At 42.4% G+C, this 13923-nt stretch overlaps 1 protein-coding gene across 1 annotated transcript in view; it reads left to right on the top strand.

Moving 5' to 3' along the window:
* CDK13 (cyclin dependent kinase 13) overlaps positions 1-13923 on the top strand; it is a 63265-nt gene that overhangs the window by 9333 nt on the left and 40009 nt on the right. The window contains exons 2-4 of the mRNA XM_069730212.1: positions 262-855; positions 3650-3814; positions 6523-6662. Of these exons, the coding sequence (XP_069586313.1) occupies positions 262-855; positions 3650-3814; positions 6523-6662 (899 nt within the window). The remainder of the gene's footprint in view (positions 1-261; positions 856-3649; positions 3815-6522; positions 6663-13923) is intronic.

The following is a 13923-nucleotide window of genomic DNA, read 5'->3' as shown; positions in this document are numbered from 1 at the left end:
TTCACTCTAATCTCTACACCCTCTGATGCCTAAATCAATTTCCACAAAATTAGAAAGCAATGTGTGTAAAGGTGCAAATACTTTTTAAGAAAATTCTGTGTATACAATTATCTTAGTTCCATGTCCGGGTAAATGTCAGCCTTTGTTCTGAAAGGTTCCTTCCATGCCTAAATATAGGAATGAGTGATGGGTAATGAAACTGGGATCTTGGTAAATATTGCATGTATGTGTTGTGGATTGATCAGTTTTTCTTTCCATTAGGCGTAATGCAAGATCCCGGAGCCGAAGTCCTTACAAGGCTCGCCGGTCTCGCTCTCGAAGCCGTCATCGAGTTTCCCGGTCCAGAAGCAGGCAGTCGAGCATTTCGCCAAGCACTCTCACCCTGAAGAGCAGTCTAGCTGCAGAACTAAACAAGAACAAAAAAGCTAGAGAAGCTGAGGCTGCCAGGGCCTTGGCAAAGGCTTCCAGCGCTTCCACTCCCACCAAAGGGCAGTCAGATGCTGCCAGTAATGCCCAACAGGCAAACCATGCCAAGGAGCAAAAGAAAACAAAAGTGGACACGACACCAAAAGTGGACACGGCACCATCTCCTACTGCAAAAAGTGACAAAGGTCGAGTCAAAGTCTTAGCCCATACGCCAGCTGTGGAAAGTAACCCAAATGCAGACAAAGCCAAGGCCAGTGGAAAGTCAGGCAAAGCGGACGCCGGTAGAGGGGCTGCCCCTAGTCAGAAAGATAAAGGCAAAGCCCATAAGGCAGCTTCCACAAGCAATGAGAAAGCAAAAAGTTCTGTGTCGTCACCAATATCACTATTGGCACTACCTCTTCCCATAGTTCTATCCAGTGATGCCAACAGGTACGTGTTATACATTATGTACGTCTTGCTTTAGCCATTTTCTCATTATTTTTTTTTTCTTCAATTTTTCATCCCAGTCTTCCAAGAACCATAATTTCTTTTATTTTTCCATCAAAATAGCAATATAAAAAGTTGTTGTGTGTTTGTTTGTTTTTTTTTATTATATGGGACTAGTTGTATTTTTTTTACTGGCACAATTTACAGTAATCCAGTGTGCAGAAAGACAGAATATTTCCATAATGGAATGGAAAAAATGCAATTTATATAAGTTCCTATATTTCATTGTTCACTGTGCAGTGAAAATGTTTTGCTTTATACACAAGAAAAACAGTTTGTCACCGCTGAGAGGCAGGAGGACTCCGGGGGCCATCAGAAGGCAAGTATATCCCTATTTTTTATTTTAATTCTTTTTTTTTTTTTTACAGGAATATTGTACCCAGGGCCTGGAGGAGAGTCTCCTCTCGTCCAGACCCTGGGTACCATCCGCACACGAAGCGCTCACTTTACGCATGGTGGGCATAGCCACATGCTTAAAGTGAGCGTCTCAATGCAATCCTATGGCGGTGGAATCGCCGCGATTCCGCAGAAATAATGAACATGCTGCGGATTTTACCGCTATGCGATTCCGCAACAGGAAAATCCGCAGCATGGGCACAGCAACTGCGGATCCCACAGGAATGCATTTTTAAGCGTTTCTGCTGCGGCAAAAAACACAATGTTGGCACACAACCTCAATAGTGTAACAAGCTAAAGAATCCAAAACCTCAGAATTGCAGTTTTTCAGCCACTGCAACAGTGCAAAAAGAATACGCCAAAATTGTGTCAATAAAAACATCGGCTCGGAGAGAAAAGCAAGCCCTAACACATTCCTATTGAAAAAAATTAGAAATGTTACGGGGTCTAGGAATATTAAGACGGAAGCTATTATATATATTTACACTATTTTTTTTTCACCACTTAGATTAAAAAAAAGATAAAAACTAAAAAAAAAAATCAATTGCATCATTTTTTTTTTGTTGCTGTTGTTTTTTTCCCTGCTTTCCAGTACATCGCATGATAAATTGAATAGTGTCAGTCAAAAGTAAAACTCATCCCGCAAAATGCAAGCCCTCACACGGCTATGTCAACGGAAAAATAGAAGGAAAAACAAAACTGCAAAAACGCTGAATTGCTCGGTCAGGAAGTGGCCAAGGTGTAGAATTGCGGCTTTCAGTACTTGTCGAAGGAAAACTCCAAGCATGAAATGGATCTTAGTGGCCTGTCATGGGGTCTGTACATGCATTGTATCAGGGTGGGAGTTGGGTCACTCATTTCTAACCTCTGTGTTGGTTTCATAATAAAGATTAGAGCTCCAATCCAACTGCTCCATTTACACATACAATCAAATGATACTTGTCTTCTAGATAGCCAGGAATTTAGAGGGGGTGTACACTACTTGGACAACCCTTTAATAAATACAATATTCCCCTGTTTAAAATAGAGAAAAAAATCCATATTCACACCTCGCATCTTTCTGTTGAAGCTCCGATATGATGGGGAAATGTGAGCGCTGCAGCCAATTAGTGGCCACTGACTGGCTACTGTGCTTATGTGGCATAAAAATGTAATTCCAAATCCTGGCACAGACATCATTGGAATGTGCTCGTGTAGGAGGAGTGTCTGCGGTCTTATATATTTATTTATGAGGCTGGGTAATACAGCATGTACGAAGGGGTTGTCCAAGTAGTGAATGGTGTCTTTACCCCCTTCACGACCTTTGATGTGCATTTACGTGAAAGGTTGTGTGCCTGTCTTTGATGCGGGCACGCATGCCAAGCCCACATCTTTCCCCGCACATGATAACTGATATGATCGGCCATCATGTGCCTTAAACAGCCACAGATGGAGTGGCTCGTGGCCGGAATTCATAGGAGAGCTATGGCAAAAGTGATGTAAGTGACCTAAGAGGACAGTAAAATGCGAGGGGAAAAAAACACAAGTTCAAATCCCCCTCCTTTGGCCAATTTAAAAATAAAAAAATACACATTTGGTATTACTGTGTTCGTAAAAGTCTGACTTACCGAAATATAAAGTCGAAGTGCCAGGAAAAAAAAAACACATTCTGACATCGCAACATTGCTATTAAAAGCTATACAAACATTTTATCTACCCCAAAATGGCAACAATTAAAACGTCAGCTCTGGGTGCAAAAACAAGCTCTCACACTGTCCCATGTCCCAAAAAATGAAAACGTGACAGGCCTAGAAGGTGGCGACATAAGCAGGAAAAAAAAATGTTCTTACAAATTTTCCAATTTTTTTTTTCACCACTTAAATAAAACTATACATACTTGGTATCTGCATGCCCATACTGACCTGGAGAATCATATTGGCAGGTTATTTTCACCATATAGTGAACATGGTAAATAAATGATGGAGTTGCACTATTTTTGCAATTTCAATGCACTTGGAATTTCTTTTTTTTCCCTTTTGCCAGTGCATCACATGATAAAAGTAATGGGAAAAAAACAAGTACTCCTGCGGCTATGGGGATGGAAAAATAAAAATGTTATAGCTCTTGGAATAAGAGAAGGAAAACATGAAGCCACCAAAATGAAAAATTGGGTGGTCATGAAGGGGTTAATGGTGCCATTAGCACTGAGCTGTCTGATTTTGGGTTTGCTTTGTCGCATTGGTAACATAATAGGGTCAGCACGCCATTACATTACTTTCACTGTATGTATTGTAGGTTCCTTCATTACGTTAATAGGTTTAAACCCTCGTTAATTCCCCCGTATTTTCCTGTTGTCTCCTAGTTTCAGAGGCTGTATCCCAGGAAAGTCTGTCAAGAAGGAGATGGAGAGAAAGCTTCGGCACCTACTGTCCGACTTACCGCTGCCGCCTGTCTATACTGGAGGTGAAGACATGTCTTGTAGCCCAGAGGGGAAGAAAACGCAAGCGAAGAACAGAAAGAGGCCCAAGTATGAGAACCTCCATCTTTTATCATGCTAGTAATAATTTCCATTAAGGCGTGGACTTTAGACTAGAATGTTATCAAGTGATATATACCTAGCTTTCCGCAATTCCTGCTCTCTGTGAAGAAGCATGGCAGTGTTATTATACGTTAATTGTTCCCTTGCTAGATGGAGACCCTCCCGATCACCTCTCATACTTTACATGGCATTTTCACTTGTTGGCCCATGTGTATTATCCATTGGGGGCTGAAAGAGTTGTGTGTTTTTTCCCTAGAGTTTGTTCCACAGACGCCTGCGGATCACCCACTGACATGCGGCGCATCTTTCCAGAGAACCTGCCATCAGCATTTTATACCCAAGCTAATGTCGTGTGTAATGGTGCTTTAATCAGGAGTAAATCATTACCTTTCTTGTACAAATCCATTTTATGGTTTTATAGAAATACATAATTGAAATTGTCCGCTAATGAATTGTAAGTGCAGTGTGCGGCTCTGTACATCAGCTCTCCCTATTCCCCACTGGCTACATGCCTCCTGTGAGACCGTGCATGCATGTTTTTTACCTGTCACTCGGACAGAAGACAGTCAGCGAGCAGGGAATAGAGAGAGAAGTGGGAGCTGTAAGTGCAGAGCCCGCCCACTGCACTTACAGCTCATTAGCATACAATTTCAATTATGGATTTCTATAGTGGTGTGTATTATATTGTATGGAGGACTATGGGGGTGTATTATACTGTATATAGGACTGTGGGTTGTATTATACTGTATATAGAACTGTGGGGTGTATCATACTGTGTATATAGGACTGTGGGGTGTGTATTCTGTATATAGGACTGTGGGGTGTGTATTCTGTATATAGGACTGTGGGGTGTATTATTCTGTATATAGGACTGTGGGGTGTACTATATGGAGGACTATGGGAAGTGTATTATACTATATGGAGGACTATGGGAAGTGTATTATATTGTATATAGGACTATGGGAAGTGTATTATACTGTATATAGGACTATGGGAAGTGTATTATTCTGTATATAGGACTGTGGGGTGTATCCTACTGTATATAGGACTGTAGGATGTATTATACTGTATATAGGACTGTGGTGTGTATTATTCTGTATATAGGACTGTAGGATGAATTATACTGTATATCGGACTGTGGGATGTATTATACTATATGGAGGACTATGGGAAGTGTATTATATTGTATATAGGACTATGGGAAGTGTATTATACTATATGGAGGACTATGGGGCACATTATATTATGGGGTGTGCATTATACATTATGGAGGACTGTGGTGCCCATTATGCTATGTGGGGGAAGGACTATGTGGTGTGTATTATACTATGAGGAGGGCTATAGGGTGTATGATACTATGTTGAGAACTATGCGGTTCATTATACTAAACTAGCAAAATGGTGCCTATTCATGGAGTGATTGGATTGTTATGCTGGAACAGAAATCATTGTTCTCGGCAGCACCTCGCCCCATGAAAACTGCAGCTAACCTGATACAGTGCGGAGACAGATTGATCTATTAGTGGTCGTTCTGTCCCCATCATTCTTCCTCAGGTGGTGTAGGCCGGGAATGAAACGTGGAACGACTTCATTATTGTCACTCATTCTCGTTTAATGGCCTGAACTCTGCGAATGTAAATACAGCCAAAATGCCATTGTGATGGTGCAATATGACGCGTTTTTACCCCTGCGGATTTCTATAATGGAAGGGTTCAGAAACGCTGCAGTTCCGCACAAAAGAAATGACACGCTACTTCTTTTGATCCGCAGCGGTTTTCATGCGGATTTTTCCACACCATTAGCACAGCATTTTTTTCTATTGATTTACATTGTACTGTAAATCACTGTGCGGAACTGCAGCGTTTCTGCACGGAAAAAAATGCTGCAGATCCGCACTAAATCCGCATCGTGTGCACACAGCCTAAAACAAAACTGGCCCTGACTATACTGCGTGTGGTGGTCTGTAGGGACATATTGTGTGATGTGGAGCTGTTATCAAGGTTTATCTATACTTATTAAATCTAGATAAAGAGAACCAGTCATCAGGATAAACTATCAGCATGTAGGTAAAGGCGCTTAATGCTGATGAATCCTTAATGTGCTTGTTTCTCTCTAGTCCCGTCCACTAAATGTCTGACTGCCAGGTCTCTCACATTTCAGAGACCGGAGGAAGTCAGCAAGCAGGGAATATAGAGAGAGGTGGGAGAGCAGTAAGTGCAGAGCCCGCCCACTGCACTTACAGCTCATTAGCATACAGTTTAAATGATGGAATTCTCTGAAACAGGAAAACGGATTTCTACAGGAAAGGTAAGGATTTACTCAGCATTAAGATCCCTTTACATACATGCTGTTAGTTTCTGGGGTAAAACTGGATGTGGTCGGAGCAATGCTTGGGCCTCGGCCTCTTGAGCTCTGTTCCCTGTGTGACTCGAGGCCATTTTTGGTCCATTTTGTTCTGGTGAATGTGGTATCACATGTATGAACTCTGAACATCTAGAACCTTTAGGAGGAGTTCTGCACCTCATGTTATTTTATCCAGAACGTTGAATTTCCAGGCATTATTTACAAATTGTAATTTGACCGAAATGTATGTTTTGTGCTGCGGGAAGTTCTCCTTCTGATAGGACAGGTTTTTGTGTCACAACTTAAAGAAGACTGCAACGACTGTTTTAATTTTTTCTTTCAACTTTATTAAAGGATCTGTGGTCCTCGCTGTGGTGAAATCCATGAGGATGAAATAGACTGGGGCAAACGTTGTGTGGACAAATTTGATATTATTGGAATTATTGGGGAAGGCACCTATGGACAGGTGTACAAGGCCAGAGATAAAGACACTGGTAAGAATGTGTATGTCAAATAGAAATATTTATCTTTAACTTGTCTTTATTAAAACTTTATTAAAAAGGAAATGTGAGACATTACATAGCAATGCAGTTATAAAATACCACATTAACCCCTTCATGACTGGGGGATTTTTCGTTTTTCCGTGTTCGTTTTTCGCTCCCCTCCTTCCCAGAGCCATAACTTTTTTATTTTTCCGTCAATTTGGCCATGTGAGGGCTTATTTTTTGCGGGACGAGTTGTACTTTTGAACGACATCATTGGTTTTAGCATGTCGTGTACTAGAAAACGGGAAAAAAATTCCAAGTGCGGTGAAATTGCAAAAAAAGTGCAATCCCACATTGGTTTTTTGTTTGGCTTTTTTGCTAGGTTCACTAAATGCTAAAAATGACCTGCCATTATGATTCTCCAGGTCATTACGAGTTCATAGACACCAAACATGACTAGGTTATTTTTTATCTAAGTGGTGAAAAAAAATTCCAAACTTTGCTAAAAAAAAAAAAAAAAAAAATTGCGCCATTTTCCGATACTCGTAGTGTCTCCATTTTTCATCATCTGGGGTCGGTTGAGGGCTTATTTTTTGCGTGCCGAGATGACGTTTTTAATGATAGCATTTCGGTGCAGATACGTTCTTTTGATCGCCCGTTATTGCATTTTAATGCAATGTCGCGGCGACCAAAAAAACGTAATTCTGGCGTTTCGAATTTTTTTTTTCCCGCTACGCTGTTTAGCGATCAGGTTAATACTTTTTTTTAATTGATAGATCGGGCGATTCTGAGCGCGGCGATACCAAATATGCGTAGATTTGATATTTTTTTTATTGATTTATTTTGATTGGGGCGAAAGGGGGGTGATTTAAACTTTTATGTTTTTTTTTATTTTTTTCACATTTTTTTAAACTTTTTTTTTTTAACTTTTGCCATGCTTCAATAGCCTCCATGAGAGGCTAGAAGCAGGCATAGCACGATCGGCTCTGCTACATAGCAGCGATCTGCTGATCGCTGCTATGTAGCAGAATTGCACGTGTGCTGTGAGCGCTGACCACAGGGTGGCGCTCACAGCGACGGGCAGTCAGTAACCATAGAGGTCTCAAGGACCTCTATGGTTACCATTCACAAGCATCGCCGACCCCCGATCATGTGACGGGGGTCGGCGATGCGATCATTTCCGGCCACCCGGCCGGAAGCGGTAGTTAAATGCCGCTGTCTGCGTTTGACAGCGGCATTTAACTAGTTAATAGGTGCGGGCAGATCGCGATTCTGCCCGCGCCTATTACGGGCACATGTCAGCTGTTCAAAACAGCTGACATGTCCCGGCCTTGGTGCGGGCTCACCGCGGAGCCCTGCATCAAAGCAGGGGAGCCGGCATCGGACGGTATAGTACGTCCGATGCCGGTAAGGGGTTAATAGAAAAACATTACAGGTCGTGCAACTTGCTTGTCAAAATTCCCGGTAGTGAGTTTGTAATGATAACTTTTGAGTCATTCGGGATTGAGGCTATCCTCGTGATGAGATGAGGCATAAAGTATGTCATAAGCATAAGGCTAAGATCACACTAGGTGTTTTTTCAGCTTTTTTATGCAAATTTTCAGCTGCATTTTACAGTACCAGCAAAGTCTGAGATTTGAGAAATCTCATGGGCAGCTTTTTTTTTTCAAAATCAAGCATGTCAGTGTTTTTTTTCTCATTGAAATGAATGGGTGGTGAAAAAAAAAAACTCAGGTATCAAGTTTTGCTGCGGGCTTTTTTTTTTTTTTGTGCCAAAATTATGATTCTATAGAATAGGACTTTTCTCTTTCCCCCATGACGGCACCACGGAGAGGGATTCGCCCTCAGGGGCAGGAAACCTACAGGTGAAAAAGGCAGTACCTCTCTCCCACATCAGTTCGGCTTCCTGTCCCTGACTGGGAACCTGCAGCATACCTGATCATCGTGGGATGCCGGGGGTCCATCTGGCCGATCTAGGCAGGGAGGAGCCTAGCCTCGGACCTGGTGGTTTCTTCCGTCCCCGAAGGCCACAATTCCGGGGTCGGCAGGCTCCGTTCGTGGGCAGAGGGAGAGGCAGTGAAGCATGATCCAGTCTGCCTCTCCCTTAGAGACTACTATGGCTGGTAACAGGTGGCGGCGGTCACCTGGCACTATGCCGCGGGTCCACCTGTGGCCAGGAGAGGATGGTGGTGGCTACCTACAAGGAAACACCGCGACTAAAGGGGCATCAGCGGCTGCCCCCGGCGCTTACGACGCTCCCTCCTGAAGGCTGGACGCCGGGAAAGTGAGCCACGTGCGTGCACCGGCCGCAAAGCATCTCTGGGAAATCCAGAGTGCGCAGGCGTGGAGGGTTGTTTCCGGGGCGGCGCGCTGCATTATTGGGTAATTGGTGCTACGGCGTGCCGCCCGCATGGGGGCGATTAAAGGACGGGTATTACGGGATCTGGTGCTCAATTTCACCATGAGTGAGGAAGAGAAACCTGCAGGCTCTGCAGTCCCCTCCAAAGAAGCACCACCAACAGCAGCGCCATCCCCCGCAGCAGCGACAGCAGCAAGGAAACCACCCCTACTCTTGAACTGGTATTCCCCTTACAGCAGGAAGGTAAGTTACCTCCGTGAAAGTTCATCTTCTAAATGGGGTTTATACTATCTTCTTAGGGAAAGAAGTGTACTGGAAAAACCAGGCATAGAGTATGTGTGATTTGTTCTGTGGAGCTACCCACTACGTGGGTGAAAAAGCTCTGTACTGCTTGCATAGAAAATACCACATGTGAAGAGTCCCCAAGATTTGTATTTCTCTTAAAAGAACTGATCAAAACCTAGATGGAAGACGCGCTCAAAGGGGTTAAAAGTTCAAAAAGAAAACGTAAATCCAGACATAGACCGGAATTGAGTTCCAGTGAGGAAGATGGTGGCCGTTCCAGTTCAAACAGCTCACTCTCTCCACCCTCATCCTCTTCATCCTCGGAGGGGGGGGGTCACAATTGCTTCCCTATTGAAGAAACGGATGCCTTAGTAAAGGCAGTTAGAGCAACAATGGGACTGGTAGAGTCTTGGCCCAAAAAAGCAGCACAAGACTTAATGTTTGGTTGCCTAGAGCAAAGGAAACGGAGAGCATTTCCATTAAACGAGAAAATACAATCTTTAATAAAAATGTCCTCTCAACCCCAAAGAGAAAATACCCCTTTGATGATCCTGTCTGTTCTTTCTGGGGAAAAGCGGCAAAATTAGATGTTGCTATTGCAAAATCGTCTAAAAAATTTGCCTTGCCTTTTGAAGACATGGGGACCCTGAAGGACCCCATGGACAAAAAGGCTGAGGTATTTTTAAAAGGCTGTTGGGAGGCTGCCGGGGGAGGATTGAAACTAGCCATAGCCGCTACGTGCATTGCCAGAGCCTTAATAGTGTGGCCAGACCACCTAGAGTCACAATTAAAACATAAATCTCCCAGGGAATCAATTTTGGACTCGGTCTCAATAATGAAAGGATCAGCTGCGTTCCTAGCGGACGCTTCTATAGACTCAGGCTAGCCGCATGGTCTGCCTCTTTTTCGAATACGGCAAGAAGGGCTTTATGGCTCGAGCTGGCCGGGAGACCTACAAACAAAATCCAAGCTATGCTCCATTCCGTGTGAAGGGAATTCTTATTTGGGCCAACCCTAGACGACATTCTTGAAAAGGCAGGGAATAAGAAAAAGGCCTTCCCGGGGTTTCCCAACCAGTCCTATAGACGGCCCTATCGGGGCAGAAGATTTATACACAGGAAGCCCCCTAAAAATCAAAAGGAGGGATGGGAGGACAAAAGATATAAGGGGAAAGGCTTCATGTTCAACAAACCCGAAAACAAAAAACAACCCCAATGAAGGTGTGCCCCAGTTGGGAAGGAGGTTAACCTACTTTCTTCCAGCTTGGGAAAATAGATCGGGGAGCGTATGGATATTAAACATAATAAAAACAGGGCTAAAGCTAAAATTCCACACTGTCCCATCCCATCATTTTGTCATAACCCCGCAAAGGAAAGTAGAGGCCGAACAGCTAGCCCTCCAGAAAGAAATACAGAGTCTTTTAAAGAAGAACGCCCTGCAGGAAGTCCCACATGGGGAGAAAGGCACGGGGTTTTACTCCCCTCTGTTTCTCCGGACAAAACTGGATGGAACTTAAAGGACAATCATAAATGTAAAAAAACTGAACAAATTCTTGGTGACGGAAAGTTTCAAATTGGAGACAATAAAAACATGTGTGAGAACACTTTTTCAGTCTTGTTTCATGACTGTCATCGATTTAAAGGACGCATATTACCATGTGCCCATCCATTTAGATCACCAGAGATTCCTCAGGGTGGCGGTAATGATGCAAGGGGAGTTAAAACATTACCAATTCGGAGCCCTTCCCTTTGGCCTAGCCCATAGCCCCGAGGGTTTTTACGAAACTAATGGCGGAGGTCATGGCTCACATAAGAGAGCAAAATATACTAATAGCTCCATATCTGGACGACATCCTGGTAGTTGGTGAGTCCTCTCTCCATTGCAGTCAACAGTTGGACAAAGTGATGACATCCCTGACAAATCTAGGTTGGATCTTGAACCTAGCAAAGTCCAGAATTACCCCAACCCAAGTACAACAGTACTTAGGAATAACTATAGACTTAATCAGACAAGAATGGCATCTCCCGGGGGTGGAAAATTTGGAACATGACACAACTGTTAGCACAACTGAGCAGATCCCCGGTCATCACCTTGCGCAAAGCAATGTCCATACTAGGATCAATGACAGCCTGTATTCCAGCGGTCCAATGGGCTCAAAGCCATACCAGGGATCTTAAAGGGAGATTTAGAAAAGCACTTAAAAATCTCCTCAAAACCATAATTTATTTTTCAACAAGACAATGACCCCAAACACACTCCAGGCTGTGTAAGGGCTATTAAGAAGGAGAGTGATGGGGTGCTACACCAGATGACCTGGCCTCCACAGTAACCAGACCTGAGTCTATTGAGATGGTTTGGGGTGAGCTGGACCGCAGCGTGAAGGCAAAAGGGCCAACAAGTGCTAAGCATCTCTGGAAACTCCTTCAAGATTGTTGGAAGACCATTTCCGGTGACTACCTCTTGAAGCTCTTCAAGAGAATGCCAAGAGTGTGCAAAGCAGTCATCAAAGCTAAAGGTGGCTACTTTGAAGAACCTAGAATATAAGACATAATTTCAGTTGTTTCACACTTTTTTGTTAAGTATATAATTCCACGTGTTAATTCATAGTTTTGATGCCTTCAGTGTGAATGTACAATTTTCATAGTACATTGCGAAGTATTGCAAAAAACGCTAGTGTGAAAGTAGCCTAAGCGACCAGCTCCATCCTATGTCTTCATCAAGACTGAACAATGCCAATCTTGATGTACTGGGCCCTTTGAGTATAGACTCCTCCAACCAATTCATTGGAAAGATAAGATTTTCTTCTAAAAATATATACAGTGGGAAGTTATACAAGGAGGAATATTTTGTTTTTATTTTTCGGCTGCTGAGATTGTGTAGAAGTTTTTTAGGTCCCAAGCAAATGGCGAAACGTACAAATGTGGTCGGGGGCTTTGAGATGAAGAGGTTTCACTGTTGGAGAACATCTCCTGACCATCTCAGATCTGCATGTGAAACGTGCCTAAATACACGTTGCAGCCTCTGTTCGGAGAGACGTCTGTAAGAAAAAGGAAAATGTTTCCAGCTCACCTTTCAAAAACTGAATATCCTAAATAATTTCTGCCACGTGATGATTTGGTGAGCAGTGGATCTAATTCACCTAATGGATGCTACAATGTAATTATATGGTTAGGAGAAAAAGACCTTTCAGCACTTTTCTTGAAAGATGAAAAAAAAATATCTGAATCTTTTTATTTAAAAAGATTAAAAAAGAAACAAACATCGAAATAGAAAAAGTTACCTTACGAATGCGTCTTGAACTGATACTTTAAATGGTTCTTAGTCATAGCTAAGGGTATTTCTCAATGAATGCAAGAAAAAAGGTTAAATCTTTAGTGACAACCAATTTTTACAATTCTGACCATTGTCACTTTGAGGTTATAGCTCTGGAACGCTTCAACGTATCTCACTGATTCTGAGATTGTTTTATTTCGTGACATAATGTACTTCATGTTAGTGGTAAAATTTCTTTGTGTTTATGAAAAAAATGGAAATTTTGAAAATGTTGCAATTTTCAAACTTTTAACTTTTGTTCCCTTAAATCAGAGAGTCATATTGCACAAAATAGTTAATAAATAACATTTCCACATGTGTACTTTACATCAGCACAATTTTGGAAACTGGTTTGTTTTGTTGGGTCGTTAAAAGGGTTAAAAGTTAACCATCGATTTCTCATTTTTCCAACAAAATTTACAAAACCATTTTATTTAGGGACCACCTCACATTTGAAGTGTTTGGGGGGGGTCAATACAGAAAATACCCAAAAGTGACGCCATTCTAAAAACTGCACCCCTCAAGGTGCGCAAAACCTCATTCAAGAAGATTATTAACCCTTCAGGTGCTTCACAAGAACTAAAGCAATGTGGAAGGGAAGAATGAATATTTTTACTTTTTTCACAATTTCCTTTGGAACCAAACTTTTTTTTTTTTTTAGTTTCACAAGACTATAATGAGAAATGGAAAAGAAAATTTGTTGTGCAATTTCTTCTAAGTACACCCATACCCAGTATGTGAGGGAAAGCCACTGTTTGGGCGTATGGCAGGGCTCAGAAGGGAGCACCATTTGACTTTATAAACTCAAAATTAGCTGGTATCCATGGCAGGTGGCATGTCGCGTTTGGAGATCCCCTGATGTACCTAAACAAGAAGAAAGGAAAAGGGAATATCCAGCACGTCCATCCAGTGTAAGTAAAATATCCAAAATTTATTGAAGCATTTTAAAAAACAATGTTCAATGTTAAAAAAACAAGGTTCCTATGACTAAGGGCGCCGTGGTGCGCCAGAAACGCGTCAGGCAGAGAGAGTCTCCCTCTCTCTTTTTTAATATTGTTTTTTAAAATGCTTCAATAAATTTTGGATATTTTACTTACACTGGATGGACGTGCTGGATATTCCCTTTTCCTTTCTTCTACTTCAGCTGAAATCACCAGCAGGTACTGCACCCACCAGTTGCATTCATTTGCAACGGCTTACAGATGCATATCTCAGCATGTCAAGCTCCTAACTTTTCCTCTCCCCCCCTCCTCTTTTCTTGGATGTACCTAAACAGTGGAACCCCCCCAATTCTAACTCTAACCTTAACACACC

This window comes from Ranitomeya imitator, chromosome 6, assembly GCF_032444005.1.
Source record: "Ranitomeya imitator isolate aRanImi1 chromosome 6, aRanImi1.pri, whole genome shotgun sequence".
NCBI classification, from domain to species: Eukaryota; Metazoa; Chordata; class Amphibia; order Anura; family Dendrobatidae; genus Ranitomeya; species Ranitomeya imitator.
The sequence above is the reverse complement of the archived record's forward strand: the minus strand, read 5'-3'. Positions and strand labels throughout refer to the sequence as shown.